At 39.5% G+C, this 15218-nt stretch overlaps 2 protein-coding genes across 2 annotated transcripts in view; one reads left to right on the top strand and one right to left on the bottom strand.

The window, feature by feature from the left end:
- Positions 1–8955, bottom strand: part of LOC116619198 (putative histone-lysine N-methyltransferase PRDM6) — a 19061-nt gene extending 10106 nt beyond the window's left edge. Inside the window, exons 1-2 of the mRNA XM_032383713.2 lie at positions 8836–8955; positions 5889–5991 (exon numbers count right to left, since the gene is read on the bottom strand). Of these exons, the coding sequence (XP_032239604.1) occupies positions 5889–5966 (78 nt within the window). The 5' untranslated portion in view covers positions 5967–5991; positions 8836–8955. The remainder of the gene's footprint in view (positions 1–5888; positions 5992–8835) is intronic.
- Positions 2343–15218, top strand: LOC5514175. Its single transcript, XM_001634325.3, has 6 exons — positions 2343–2707; positions 9308–9491; positions 10704–10990; positions 11643–11898; positions 12223–12752; positions 13062–15218. Exons 1-6 carry the CDS (start codon positions 2696–2698, stop codon positions 13500–13502), a joined length of 1710 nt encoding a protein of 569 aa, XP_001634375.3. The 5' UTR covers positions 2343–2695; the 3' UTR covers positions 13503–15218.

Raw genomic sequence — 15218 nt, 5'->3', positions numbered from 1 at the left:
TGTGACTCGGTACTGCTCGAACACAAGTGTGATTCAGCACTGCTCGGAACACGAGTATGACTCGGTACTGCTCGGAACATGAGTGTGACTCGGTACTGCTCGAACATGAGTGTGACTCGGTACTGCTCGGAACACGAGTGTGACTCAGCACTGCTCGGAACATGAGTGTGACTCGGTACTGCTCGGAACACGAGTGTGACTCGGTACTGCTCGGAACACGAGTGTGACTCAACACTGCTCGGAACACGAGTGTGACTCACCACTGCTCGGAACACGTGACTCGGTACTGCTCGGAACACGTGACTCGGTACTGCTCGGAACACGTGACTCGGTACTGCTCGGAACACGTGACTCGGTACTGCTCGGAACACGTGACTCGGTACTGCTCGAACACAAGTGTGGACTCGGCATTGCTAGCAATATGGGATTAACTCGGTGACTCGGGTACTCCGGAATTATCTCGGCGCTATCCGAAAATGAGCCGATACCACACGGAAGTAGCTTGGTACAATTCGGAAAATCAGTCTATGGTAGTGACTCGGCACTGGATTAAAGTAATTCGAGACTAAACGGCTCGGTACTATCCGATAATGGTGCGACACAACACGATCGAATCGGCGCTATCCGAGAATGAGTCGACACTAAACGAAAGTGACTCGGCATCATTCGATAATGAGTCGACTGGAGATGGGTCCAGCAGAGGTAGGATGGTATCTAAATACCATATATTATGATATGCTGGACCCTCAATATTGTGATATTATTGGATATTAATCGAATCAAAGTCTACTAAATGTATTTCGACACCCCCATTCCCTCTGCTAGACCCTAGACCTCATTTGAATGACGGAAGCCTGATGTGTAGTTCCAGAAAATATCCAACCCCCTGGAAAAAAATTAATACAGTGACTGTTAAGGAAAAATGGGCATTTTGCAGAGAATGTCGCTAGTATTTCGTTATTGTTAAAAGGTTTTTAGCTGGGAAGCTTTATTTCGTGCCCAGTCCTCTTCACGTGCATTATTCACCACAGCCTGCACGACATTTTAAAAAAAATAAAATAAATCGGGGCCTACTTAATCGTGAATTGCAGCTATTGGCGAAAATGCTCTGAATTTAAATTTAGGTTTATGCCACTAATAATAAAACTGAACGCTCTTGGGGCATATTAAAAACTGCCGTTATGAAAGCTGCTATGCGACCAAAGGCTAGACATATCAATATTTTGGTGACCTTAAAACCCGCTCGGTCAATCTCTTGGAGGCCTGGGTCTAAGAAGTAGAATAACTAATCCAAGAATTGCTAACATTTCCCGCATTGACGCCCTACGCCCTAATAATAACAACCACAAAAACTCCCGTCGCATCCCCTTTGTCACTACCTATAACCCTACACTACCTAACATCAACAACATAATCCGTAGAAACTACAACCTTCTACTCTCGTCTAAGCGATGCCATAAGGTTTTCACTGAGCCCCTTCTTGTCGCCTTTCGCCGCTCACCTAACCTCCGCGACATCCTCGTTGAAGCCAAGCTACCTTCCGACCGCTCTCCCACCAACCAACCTCCCGGTGCTTTCCGTTGCGGAAAAAACTGCCTAACCTGCCCCTATATTAGAACCGATGGCCTTACAAGCTACACATTTTTCTCAACAGGTGAAACACGACCTATAACCTCCCACATAACCTGCAATACTAAAAACGTGATTTATATGATTCAATGTAACCGCTGTAACCTTCAATATATTGGGGAAACTAAACGCAAATTAAAAGAACGCTTTAATGACCACCGCAGAACTGTAGACTCCCAATCTCGATCCATACCAACCCACGCCGCTAAACACTTCCTAAAACCTAACCACTCCGCTTCTGACATAGAGCTCATACCTATTGAAAAAATAAGAAATAACCGCGACTCCATCCGCAAAGCAAGAGAAGCCACACTGATAGCTCGCGCTGGCACTCTTGAACCCGGTGGCCTCAACCGGCGTGAAGAAACCGTTTAGCTACTTAGTAATCCACACCACCCTATTTACCATCTTCCATAAGTCACTCTTTACTCAATTACTATTTTTACCTTTTGTTAGTTAATCATCAATGAACTTTGTACATATACTAGCTATAACATGCCATTGTAACTCATTTATAACCTGAAGAAGGCAGGTATTGGCCCGCCGAAATATCGTTCTAAAAAACATAAATCTGCGTTGTTGTCGACTTTTTCTTTTACAGGTTTTATTAATTAATCCACTGTCGACGCAGACCACAAGGTCCGACGCACACCAGCAGATAGAGGCTGTCCGGTGGTTTCTTCCTACGTTTTTTTCCATATAAGGCAATACATACGAAGGACACTATCCGTGGGGAATATGTTTGATATGTTGACGCGGACCTCCAAATTTGATGTACAATCTCTTTGACCAAATGTCACATCCCCTCCCCTCCCCTCAACTCCTCCCCTCCCCACAGTCACGCCTATTAGAGCAAAACGCGTCTCTAATATTGGACCAATGGGCGTTGAGTGGCGACGCAGTCTGCTAAGAGTTTGATTGAGAAGTCTCGTGATATTGGGAAGTCGGCTAGTAAGTGCAATATTATTACCCGGCATGCATGCGATGGAAAACTTGAACAAGTCATCAGGTGGTAAACGTTCGGGAGCTGAGAGTTCATGGAAGATTCATCCTTAGTAACTGCAATATGCAACCGGTGGTGAGTTATTAAGGATAAGGCATCTCTAGAAACGTTCTTCCAAATCACCGTGGCTATGTGTATAGAACTAGAACCACTAAATTGGCAAAATCAAACGTCGCGTATTTTTTCTAAAGTATTGGTTTTTGTTTTTCATATGAAAGTAAGGACATTTTGCGAGGTAAACATTGACAAAACAAAATTAATCAGTCCAAATTTCGAGCACTACCATTTTATTCCAATTGATTCCAGTATTAGCACGATGATAACAAAATGCTGTATATTTTTCTCCGGGAACAAAGATTTAAATTATCCAATTTCGCCAGACTAGATTTAAATGTTCGCAGATATCTATTTTGACGTATCAAGATAAAAGGAAAAAGAGAAAAAGAACAGCCTTTCCTTGTAATGATTTTCTTGGTTACTATTTACTTTCGTGAAACGGGTATAAACGAAAATTGGAACACCAAAGCAAACAAAGAAAAAAAAGGAGAAATACCTTGAAACTATCTTGGTATCAGGGCAAAAAACAATTTCAATATTCGAGGATCCACTTCCCTTTAGCTCCTAGTCAATGATTCAAAATATTAAATGTTTAACGAGATAACGAAGAAAGAGTTCTACAAAGACTAACTGAAGGTTTTCTGGGAGGAGCCTGGAGGAATTCATTCCCATGTCACCTGTGATACCGCTGAGAACATTTTAATTTGAAGACTACATAAGGAATTAACAATGCATAGTTGTATACACCTATTTCAATTTAGTTTGACTATAAGAAAATGGAAAATGATGAATGCCTAACACCACTGGCTGGGGAAAACAAGTCTTTTATCTGTTAATAACATTCAGTGAGGCTGAATTAAGTTTGTAGCGAGGCCCTTGTAATGAATGAACGCATTTTTGATTATTATATATTATTATTGGCCAAACTTTGTTCCATTTTCAATTTTCTTATAGTCAAACTTTATTGAAATAGGTGTATGATGTGTAATAAGTAACATTCAAATTGACTAATGACTAAATTGTCAACGCTGTTTTCATCGAACGAACGTCGCTTTAGTCTTTCTGCGTCGGTTAACGCGGTAACTCTTGGGGGCTCTGTGATCCGCAACAAACAAACACACTAATATCACTAACCAAATAGCAACAATATCGTGTCCAATATCAGAGGGCGCTTTGTGAAACGTCGGAAATACCACGGGATCCAATAGCGTGTATAACTTTAGAGAATTGAAAATTCAACGGTCTATTTGCAAGAAAACTATAATTCACTAAAAAAGTTTAATACTTGATTAACTATTGATTAATAGAAATATTTAATTAAATTTTGTCAGTTACTCGCTTGAATTGGCCGATGGAAATGGATGCTTTCTGACACGCGGAATTGCTGATTTTCGAAGAAGCTAGAAGGTTGAACCCTTAGAAGTATTTAAACCATCTATATTAATGTACTATTAATTATCCTGCTTAGTTATCCCGCAATGGCGGGTATCAGATGTTTTTTCTGAAATTGCTGCGATCTTGAGTATCGAGCTCTGCGAATCGAAATTGAGAGTCGAAGTATAAATAATTAAGAAATTATTAAAAAGATAATGGACGGGACATCAGTTTAATCAGTATCCATACGGCAGTAACCAGATATAAATAGCTGAAATCTCGAATGCATAACAAAAACAACAAATCAATCATACCATCAATCAATGAACTTGGACGCGTGTCAAGAAACATGAATATATCAATAAAATATGAATAAATTAATCGAAATCGTGCCTAACGCGGTAATTGTTTTTGAGAACCATAAAAAAATAACAGTGAAAAAGAAGATAAAAATATAAGTATTGAAATCGTAAAGAGTTGAAAAATCGAGTCGACTGATTGGGGGAGCAGACATTTACGGAAATGATATCTCTGACTCGGATAATACTTGCAGGTTTTTAACCCCTTTTTGTCTTAAAAATAATACGATGCCATAAGAACAACACCTTATGCTTAAAAAAATGGTCGGTCAACCACTCCCTACTGTTTACAAAATAAAATACAGCGGCTTATTTGCAAGAAAACTTCAGAATAACCATCCACGATCGAAGTGTGATACTTTATTAACGATATCTAATATATAATTTTGTCACATTTGTTTGATTTAACCGATGGAAATGGATTGTTTGAGTCACTCGGTAATGTGCGGAACGTAAAATGGCGGCGTGATTGGTCTTTTTTTAATAGCGAAAGCATTGCTAAGAAACACAGATTACCCAGTAAGGGGTGCTTATTGTTAAACATATTGGATAATTCAGCGAAATAATTCGCCGACATCTCTTTTCCCTATGTTCAACCAAGCGAGGATGTGGCACCAATGGTGGGAAACTTTCTGGAATGGATCAGAAAGCTAATTAATAAATTTCTAAAAATATCGGAGCGGTAATAAAGGGTGACCTCGCAGAAAATAAAGAATAAAAAAGACAATGATATCTTTTACCATACCAAATTCTCCACTATTTCATTCTCTGAAATTATTTCGTAATTGAATTACGAAAATAAAGGAACCTTTTTTATGATACCCAGAGATATTTTATATTACCCAATCGAGCCAAGCCATGTGATGAATTCATGATACATCTCTATCAAAGTAAATTTATGGCCACTTGAAGGAGGACACCATGAGCAGTATTAAAACCGAGTGTTTTATCCGGGCCGTACTCACTGCCCATTTCTTCACAAAGGATTCCTTCGCATAACATACAGAACTAAGAGGAGCTCACAGAACAGATGATCCACAACGGTTACTTATTACAAGCTCCAGACGTTGGGCTGTTTCTTATCTATTAAATATCGACTAACAACTCAATTTTCATTTACGGGTCACTAATTGGTAAACCTGTGCCATTATCGGGTTGCTCCTTTGAGGTGCGCATTTTATATGTAGCCACGTCATCTTTGTCTGTCTAGCTTGTGGAGTTATGTGTAACTCGGGTATGCTTTTGTCAGCGGGATAAGGATGTTTCGATCGCCGAGGCAGATATCCATTAGGGTTGGCCAGGCTTACAACGGAAATGATATCTCTGATTCACTTTCACACCCGTCCCCTATTATTCGGAGTCCGAGCATCATGGGCCGGTCTTCACTGTAGAAAAATGTCATGACTTTCGCGACCGAAAAAAGAAAACGCAGACCCTAAGCATGTTATTAACCTATATATATTTACCTTTCTCTTTGTGATGGAAGCAATAGCACCAAACCACCATGTGCTCACCACAGAACACCACCACCACTGTTTAAACATTATGATCCAGCCTTTGAAGGAAAACCTAAAAACAAAATACACGTTAAGCTCAATAACATGAAAATTACGAGTAAACCTACAAATGGTTATGGATATGTTTGTGGCTCTTCCTCATAATGGAAATAGGGTCTTACTTTTAGGGAACTTAAGAACGGACATAGGACCATTTTGCACATGTAAAATGATATTAGATATTTCAAATGGGTTTGCTTGCACTGGAGAATCCAATAGTCATAGCACTCATTGCCAAGGTACAAATGGCTGATTCATGTCTTTTAAAACCACATGAATATTTACAGACACATTAAAAGAATGCCTTAGGAAAAAATATGTTATTAACTTTAATTCCCGGTCTAGTCAATCAATAAGGGGAAAATAAAAATGCGGATTTATCGAATTTTAACGGCAGTTTAGAAAAACGTTTTTATCCACAAGAAAAAGGCAAACAAACAAATGACGAGGGAGACATGATGCAGGCATTTATCCTTTGTTTTTATCGCGAAAAATCAGCTACGAGCGATTAGTAGCAACCATCTTCGATTTTGAACAAAAATAAAAAACGAGGGGGGGTCTAGTCCATTATCTTTATTGAACTAATAGAAGTCGATCAAAATCGTTAACTTTTTTTGAAAGTGCGGTCGATTTTTCTCAATTTTTTAATACAATCGATAAAAATCAATCAGCTTTTACCGTTTTTTAAGGTTTTTTTTATTGCCAAACCGGTGTCGATTTTAAACGATTGTCTAGAACCGGTTATATTTAATTGCTACTTAGTTTATAAGTATTTAACTTATACTTAACAAGTATTTTATTGCCATATTGAATCTCTTTATCATTTCTATGAAAATCTCTATTTAATTTCTATTTAATCTATATTTGATTTCTATTTAATTTCTATTTAATATCTTTTTTATCTCTAATTGCTATTTCATCTCTATTTAATTTCTATTTAATCTCTTTTTAATCTCTATTTAATTTCTACCTAATCTCTATTTAATTTTTATTTAACAACTGTTTAATCACTATTTAATTTGTATACTTAACTATAAGTACATATATAAAGTAGTGATCATGTATTGATTAAATATATCTCCTATTTAATCACAATTTAATCTCTATTTAATTACTTTTTATAGGCTATTTATTCAGGAACCGGAACCTCATGTTAAAGACTTAGGACTTATTTAATTAGTACCTGTAAAAAAAAAAAAAAGAATTTTATCTTTAGCTATATACAGCATCTAATGCTGCAGCGACTGTACCAGCAGAGCTCTAGCGTGGACCTTAAAATATTGATGCTGGAGGTCATGATACAGAAACGTTAAGAAAATATTGGGGTGTAAAGCCATGTGTCTACTGGTCATTTCCTTATAATTTTTAAAAATATTGGGATACTTTTCCTCAGCGCCAGTTCCTACTACAACCCTAACAAAACATAGTTACACACAAAGTGCAACTTGATAGGGAATTAATTTGCTAATATTTCTATTCATTACAGTCAAACCAGGTCAAGCAACCTAGAGCTGATTATTGAGTTCATTATTAAACATTTCATTTGATTAATTGCCAGAAAGTTACTATTATTAAAAAGAGTTTTTGAATTTTCAAAGCAAAGCTTGATAATTTTGATTAGACTTTCTAGTATTTTTTTCGTGTAAATATAGAGGTTTTTATCCCTTTAATAAATTCAAACCAACCTTTTGTTATCTCTTCACTTGGATAAGTAACAGTGGTTTGAATTTTGGCCCATTTGTCAAGTTCATACAGCACATGACTAACAGAAAGAGAGTGTGTCCATTTGAAAATTCAAATAATTGTTTCAAGAATGGAAACTTCTCGCAAATTATCAAATAAAAATTTCAAATAATTAGAATGTTAAGTTAGAATGTTGTTTATAGCATTTATTGCAACAGTGAAAAATCACAGCAGTGAGGCATTTTCCCACGAGGCAATTTTTCCTTTAACTTGCAATGCAATGATGATGAAAAAAACATGTGGGTTTTGTGGATACACAGGGTGATTTTTATAAGTTATCAGTTTGTTTAGCTCTACAGTTTTGTTTTCTGAGGTCATAAGTATGTATGCGTATAGAAATCAAAATCATCCCACATGGATCTAGTCAAACATTGTTTAGATATCATGAGATCAAGCCAATTCCTGTGCTAATCAAGAAGCTGCCTCCAATTTGTTTCCCTGGTGGAAACTAGAAGACGAGCATCTTGGTACTAAATTTCTCTCAAGCACTGATGTAGACGAGGGAAATGTAGAAGACAAAAGATTCTCGTCTTTTTCTAAATTTCCCTCATCATTAATGCATGAGGGAATTTTAGAACCATCTATTGTTTTTGAGGGAATCTCGCGAGTAGTCGTCCCTTGGGAAAAAAATCAGAGGTTATTAGGGTATTATTCTGGCAATAGTGCGAAAAGTAAAAAACTTGCAACACAACAGAAATTGCATTACACATTGCATAAAGTGATGAGTACACTAGTTTTGTTAGTAACTTGCAACACAACGAAAAGTGCGCAGTACTCAAAGAAATCACATCAGTAATAGCATGGCCGTAGCAGGGGGTGGGGCACTAGGGGCACGTGCCCCCCCCCCCCACCCAAATTTTCTCAAAAATTATAAGGAAATGACCTGGGGCGTAGCTGTGCCCCCATTGTTTTCTTAATGTTTCTGTGTCGTGCCTCTTCAATAATTCGAGGCTTGCTACGGCTATGAATAAGGAGTATACGATCCACCTGGTGGATATAACTTTATCCCCTAACTAACTTGATCATCTTCTATGACTGAGACTGCATACGAATTTCGCACCAAAAACAGACACAGATCAAATCACAATCAAGTATAACAGACATTCCTTTGTACCTTTTGGCTTATGTATTTCCGTCTTGTCGTGGGATAAAACGGAAGGGGAGACATTTTCCGTTCTCCTCTCTTATCCATCCCAGGTTTGCAATGACTGCCATATCTGAAAATGTAACCTACCCTTGTAGAAAGACACAGGGTACCCATATACCAGTTGTAGTGCCCCTGAATGGTCTTTTGAATCTTTGGCAAGCACTTGCGAAACGTCTAGGGTTGTTGGCGAACCGGTTTGTCGCCGAACAAACCGCAATTCCTTGCGAGCACCCCGTATTTTATGCAAGAACTAGCATTTTTTTTCAATTGCGAGCATGAGCACAACAAAAAATAAAATTGCGCGAGCATCGAAAACTGCGAGCACATCGAAATTTCGGGGGACCATTCAGGGGCCCTAGTTATGAAAACAAACATGGCCGCTCTGTACTCTCGTTTTAGTCTTACGTTTATTAAATATCACACTGTTATATTATTTCAGGTGAGAAATTCATCTTTGAGCGTACGGACATCGTACGCGGAGATGCCTAATAGTCTTCATGTAAAACCGCTGACTTTATTAGACTTGAATGTCTATCTCTTCGGGCACGCACAAATCAAACCCGTGGACGTAGATGGTTTGCGCAACAATACTGGAAACAATTCATATAATACCGGAAGTACAAGTGAGTGGGACAGACAGGCGCGCTAATCCAGGGTTATTCTTATCCAAACAAATGCCCCGATAGCCATACTTATCCCTGGATTAACGCTAACCTGCTTTCCATAAACCATAACAAAATATATGTCTGCTTTGAGTATAATTTAAGGCTTCCTACCACACTCCAAATAAGGGAAGCACGATAATAAGTAAATTAAGACAAGCTAAGGGAGTGTTAATTATTTATGGCCGAGGGGGGGTCGTCGGTTCCCACATGGGGGGGGGGGGGGGGGGGGGGGGGGGGGGGGCGGGGGCTAAACAAGTTTTGAGTACGTCGATGGGGGGTGGGGGTGTCATAAAAAGTTTAATGTGGTTGAAGGGGGGGGGGGGGGGGGTAAAAAAAGTTTCATCCCTTCAAAGTAGAGAACTTTTTTATTTATTATTATTGAAATTAGTAAACAAAATTCAAGAAAAGCTGTTTCCTAGCGTTGCCAATAACATATTAACATTTACTGCTGTTCTGCCGTGAATGCTTTCACACAAATGACAAATTCAACAATATTTATTACTCGGTAGCAGTTCATTTAAGCTTGAACTATAGGAACAATAAAAAACCCTGAAAATATGCATGTGTAAAATTATTAGATAATGTCAATGTGTAAAAAGTCTGACTCGGATACCTTTGCTTTGGACACCCCCGCGAGTACCAGATCTATCAGACCAAAAGGACGATTTTATCTTTTATTGGGACAGTCCCATGCAGTGAAATATAAAATTGTCCTAAGTGATATGGACTAGTGATATAGCATGCAAAGATGGATATAGGTATAGATACATATTTTTCACTGTTTCAAAACGTCACAAGGCCAAATTTGACTTATTACAATAAGAAATATTATTTCTAGGTTGTTTTTTAATGCATGATTTGTTCATATGTATCTATATTTCGTGTTATAAATGTAGTTTTGTGAATTTTTAAAGAGACGGAGGGGGGGGGGGGGGGGGGGGGGGGGGTCAAAAAATTGTTGGGTTTCTCCGGTGGGGTCAACAAAGTTTTGATGTTTAAAAGGGGGGGGGGGGGTGTACAGAAAACTCAAGTGGAGTGCCGCTGAATACCGACCCCCCCCCCCCCCCGGCCATAAATAATGAACACTCCCTAACTGTATATGTAGTGGACAAGTGGGAAAACAGACAAACAGATGAGATTGTCGTTATATATTGTTTCATTTATCTGCAGATTGCCCGTCATGCCGTTCGGTCCCAGAAGGCAAATGCACAACGCATGCGCACCTAGAAACCATAGAAAAGCTGCGCAACCGCTCCTCCAAAGCGTCTATCCTATCACGCGCTCTAGAGTCTTTCCCTTCTGAAGTTCAGCTTTGCACATCAAGCATCCCCGGATGGGGATACGGAGTCTGCGCAATGCAGCCTATACCGCAAGGAACCTGGGTCGGACCTTTTGAGGGAAAGCGCATACTCCCCAGAGATATACCGCTGGATGCAGACACATCAATGATGTGGGAGGTAAGAGATTTTTAAGACAATAATACGTAATAATGAACATATGTTTTTTAGTATCTTTATTTGTTTTCACCCCCAGACATGGTATATATTTATATATATAAACTCAATGAAGAGGCAATATATCCTGATGAAAGGGCAACCACGAAACAGGCTTGTAGAGATGAAACGGTAGTTCGCGTGTTTTTTTTCCTACAAACCAAGATATATCCCGCTCTACACCTATATATTGAGCACTATTATATGAACGCCTGCACTCACGCATTATATACTTGAATAATATATATTTACTTGAAGAAGTTTTTAGACTAGGAAATACTTATGATATTTACGTATATAGTATATACTTTATAGTATCTAAAACTCGGAAACCTCGCAAGAATAACCGATTTGATTGGTTGAAAGACTCGGGATAAAATGCAATATACACCTCCTAGGAGGTGGATATTTTCCTGCGCCCCGAAATCGAACAAAATAGCGGGTGTAACAGCCGATTTGCAAGTGTTTCCGAAAAGAAAATTGCTCTAAAGCTCGTTATATATACTAAAAAAGTTATACCATTTCCATTTCGGGGAATAGTGGCTTTAAAAATATATTTCGCCACTATCTACCTCAATGGAAAGGTATAATTGTTAAATATTGTGGTCTGTCTTAGATATTTCACGAAGACGAGGTCGTTTGTTATCTGGACGCAAGCAACGAAAACGAGTCCAGTTGGATGCGATTTATCCGCTGTGCAAGGTACCGAGGCGAGCAAAACCTCGATCTCATGCAGTACCATGGCAACGTGTATTACCGAGCTTTCAAAGATATCGAACCGGGAGAGGAGCTATTGGTGTGGTACTCAAATGAGTCCCCGCAATATATGGGACTTCCGTTGGTAATAACGGACCTCAGTGATGCGTGCAGAGGTAGGAATAAGGTCGATTACGTGGAATCGGGAATTTCAATTTTGTGATAACCTTCTTACACTTTATTTTCGAGTCATATTAATTTTGCAAATTTCGCGAAAATAAAGTGTCGCGAAAATGGGATGCACAAAAATTAAGCAAGGACACAAAAAGCCTCTGTTGAAATATTAACTGTTTAGTAAGGTTTTTGGAAACACGTTGTCTATTTTGTCCTCTAATGTACATTATACTACCGTGAGGGTTTGCGTTGGACTATTCTATTTATAGGCGATCGAGGTGATGTATTATTAAGACAGTTCTTTTATTCTTCCCAATTGTCCATAGGAGGCCTTTCCACGCTTCCAAATTCTCATGGAAATAAAGCGAGCTCGGCTGCCAAGCTTTCCCATACCACAGGACCCCCGCCTCTAATGCAGTCCGCTACTAGCCATTCATTTGGCCAGGCAGCTGTGTCACCAGCGTCGCATCATGCAGCGCCAGCATCGCGGCATTTCACTCCGAGTGAAAAACAGATTTTCAAGGAAAACTCCAAACTCTGTGACGCGCATCATAGAAGACTGTTAGAAGAGCACTTCCATCATTTTTCCAAGCCAATTGGTGCCGCGCATACACTAAACAAGAGAGTTTCCGAAGAGAACAGGATCACACGCGACGCATGTGATATGAACAATAACGCACGCGATATTAACGCGAAGGCGCGTGATTGTGACGCAGCTGCATGTGGCTTGCATTCTAAGACACAAGTCCCCGGTGTTCATACACCAAATGATATAATGATGACTTCATTTCGGGTGGACAAGGGGTCACGTGATACCGTTTATCTGCCAAATATGGAAGTCAGACGTCGGGATAACGTGAGTGGTTTGTGTTACTCGTGTTTTCTCGTTTCAGATTTCCTGGCCCATTAGCTATCGCGGGCGGGGTCACGCGGTACCGACACTAAAGGTGAATGAGACACAACGTAGCAAAGCATATAAATCAGTCTTGTGCTTTAGAATGTCGTTTTTCTGGCTCGCCCGCTCACAGGAATTCTTGTCTACTACACGTGTTTTGCCCCCGCCCCCTCGAGAAAGATAAAACATTTCATGTCTTAAGTACGTAAAAAATCTAGATTAGCTAAAAAAAGATTACTGACCAATCATATTGTCTGATTACTCCCACAGATCAACGCCGATACAGCATCACGTGATCAGCCCTTTGTAACACCCTGCAAAACGTACAATAAAGAGATTGGTACGAGCGTGGAAACGAGGCTTCATGTGAAAGAAGGACGTACCAAGACCGGTGCAAAAGTTAATATCCGTAAAGGCCTGGGGAAAAGAAGAAAAAGTTCTCCAGCTATGATAAACAAAGTGATAAATAACTTTCTACTTCAAATACAGGAAGCAAGATTAGAAGAACTTAGAAATAAAGATGAAGAGGTTGATAACCCGCATAATAAGCCCATCCCTTCGCACATTCCAGAGCTTAAGTGTGAGCCCACGAGACTTTGGAGATGTGGTCAGTGTCTACAGACATTTTGGCATGTGCAGCTTCTGCAGCTACATGATTGTATTCCTTGTGTAAAAAAAAACTGCACGAAACTGTGGGATGTCCAGACTTAGAAAGGAAGACAATTGCTTTATTATCTGCAGTAAAAAAATATCTCTTGATATCGAACGTGTTTCGGATGCAAGTGGGAGGTAAATTCTCGGAAATTTCCAGGCGCACGTAGGACTGGCTGGCCCAGGACTGGCTGGGGATGGGGGGGGGGGGGGGGGGGCAGTCATAAGTATCATATAAAAAAAGCCTAGTATTTGAAGATTCCTTAATATGAAATCGCCAAATCGCGACCCTCTTTTTGATCGCCAAATAAAATTTAACTTGAAAGTTCGGTTTTGTTTGGCGTTTCTTCCTGGAATTCAGCAGTCAGAGGACGGGGATCGCTATCTCTGTAAGAATTTTTTTTCAACCCACTGTTGACTTGCTCCACGCTGTCACAAGGGGCATTTTTTCCTGTAACGTGCAATTCAACGATGACGAATAAAAGGAAGCGGTCTCTGTATCAACACAGGCCATTTTTGCAATGTTGAGAAAAAAAAATAGACCAAATTCTACTCTTTCGCAACAAAAAATTGCATTGCAAGTTGCAGGAAAACCAACTCGTGTAACATGGTGCTTAACCACAACCCACTACGAAGATTTCCTTTCTTATTCTTAGACGCTGTGGCGCTTTATACTGCATAATTTCTATCTTGCCGCGGTGATTATCTCAGTGCTGTGTTTCCGTGTTTGTTCAGGCGGACACAGAAAGTACCTCTGGACAAAGAAGGAATTTATGTGCATAACTTGAAAGGTTAATCTTTTTTGTTTTTATTTCTTTGTTTAATCGTTGATCTTACAAGTGTCGCTATAGTACAAGTGTCGCTATATTTTTGCAGTAGCAAAACTAGGTTTTCCAAAGTATGGCATTCCCAGAAATAAGGGACATTAGCCAGCGGTTTCTCTGGGCTACCATTTTGCTAGGCCCGCGAGGAATAACAGCGGTATCACAAATAAAAACGAGATTCCGGCCAGCACAGGGGCTTCCCTTTTGCTGTTACACTAGAAGTTTTTAATCAGGTTGACTAAAATTCCCAATAAAAATAGTATTAGCGGTATTTAAACGTGCAAGGGGCATCTCTGATTTGATACGTCCAATGATAATGGAAGTGCGGCAGTCTTGCTGAGGTTGGAAAACATTATATGCGCAAATTTAAAAAAAATGTATTTTAGAAAGGCTTTATGGTTCCCCTGTGTCTACCCAGAAAGCCGTGGGGCCGTTTAAAAACAAAATGGAGAACGGACGAACGGAGAGAAGTTGTTCTTGCGGAGCGCACCGTTTTCCTTGCTTCAGTCTGTATCTTAAATACAACAATAATGGTTCCTGAACTAGGCATAACTACATCAAATGTTATTTCTTCGGGAATAAGATTGGAAGGCGCTACTGCCTATTTTATTGGCCAATTTGATGGAAGGGTAGTCTATTTACCAATTTCGAGTCCTGCACCTGTGATGCGGCGAACAGTTCTACCTTTTAAACGACTACTTTTATGCCCGATTTCAATGAAATTACAGAGAATGTATGGAGGATTGTATGCTCTCAAGCGAACAAAAGTGCAATGTCCAAGGAACAATAATATGGCTTTCTCTGGCATCGTTTGAACGGAAAGTGTATCACTCGAATGGCAAGGGTTTTTTTTCGAGTCCTGCATCGTTAGCCCAAAATCTCTGAAACGAGAAAATTTGATAAATTGTGATGTCTCCCCACATTTCCTTATAATAAATGGCAGCCATTTTGA

The sequence above is a fragment of the Nematostella vectensis genome, chromosome 5 (genome assembly GCF_932526225.1).
Source record: "Nematostella vectensis chromosome 5, jaNemVect1.1, whole genome shotgun sequence".
NCBI classification, from domain to species: Eukaryota; Metazoa; Cnidaria; class Anthozoa; order Actiniaria; family Edwardsiidae; genus Nematostella; species Nematostella vectensis.
The sequence above is the reverse complement of the archived record's forward strand: the minus strand, read 5'-3'. Positions and strand labels throughout refer to the sequence as shown.

Coding starts and splice junctions, on each gene's coding strand:
- LOC5514175 (XM_001634325.3), top strand. Junction 10,991..11,642: donor ACACATCAATGATGTGGGAG/GTAAGAGATTTT, acceptor GGTCTGTCTTAG/ATATTTCACGAAGACGAGGT. Junction 11,899..12,222: donor CCTCAGTGATGCGTGCAGAG/GTAGGAATAAGG, acceptor AATTGTCCATAG/GAGGCCTTTCCACGCTTCCA.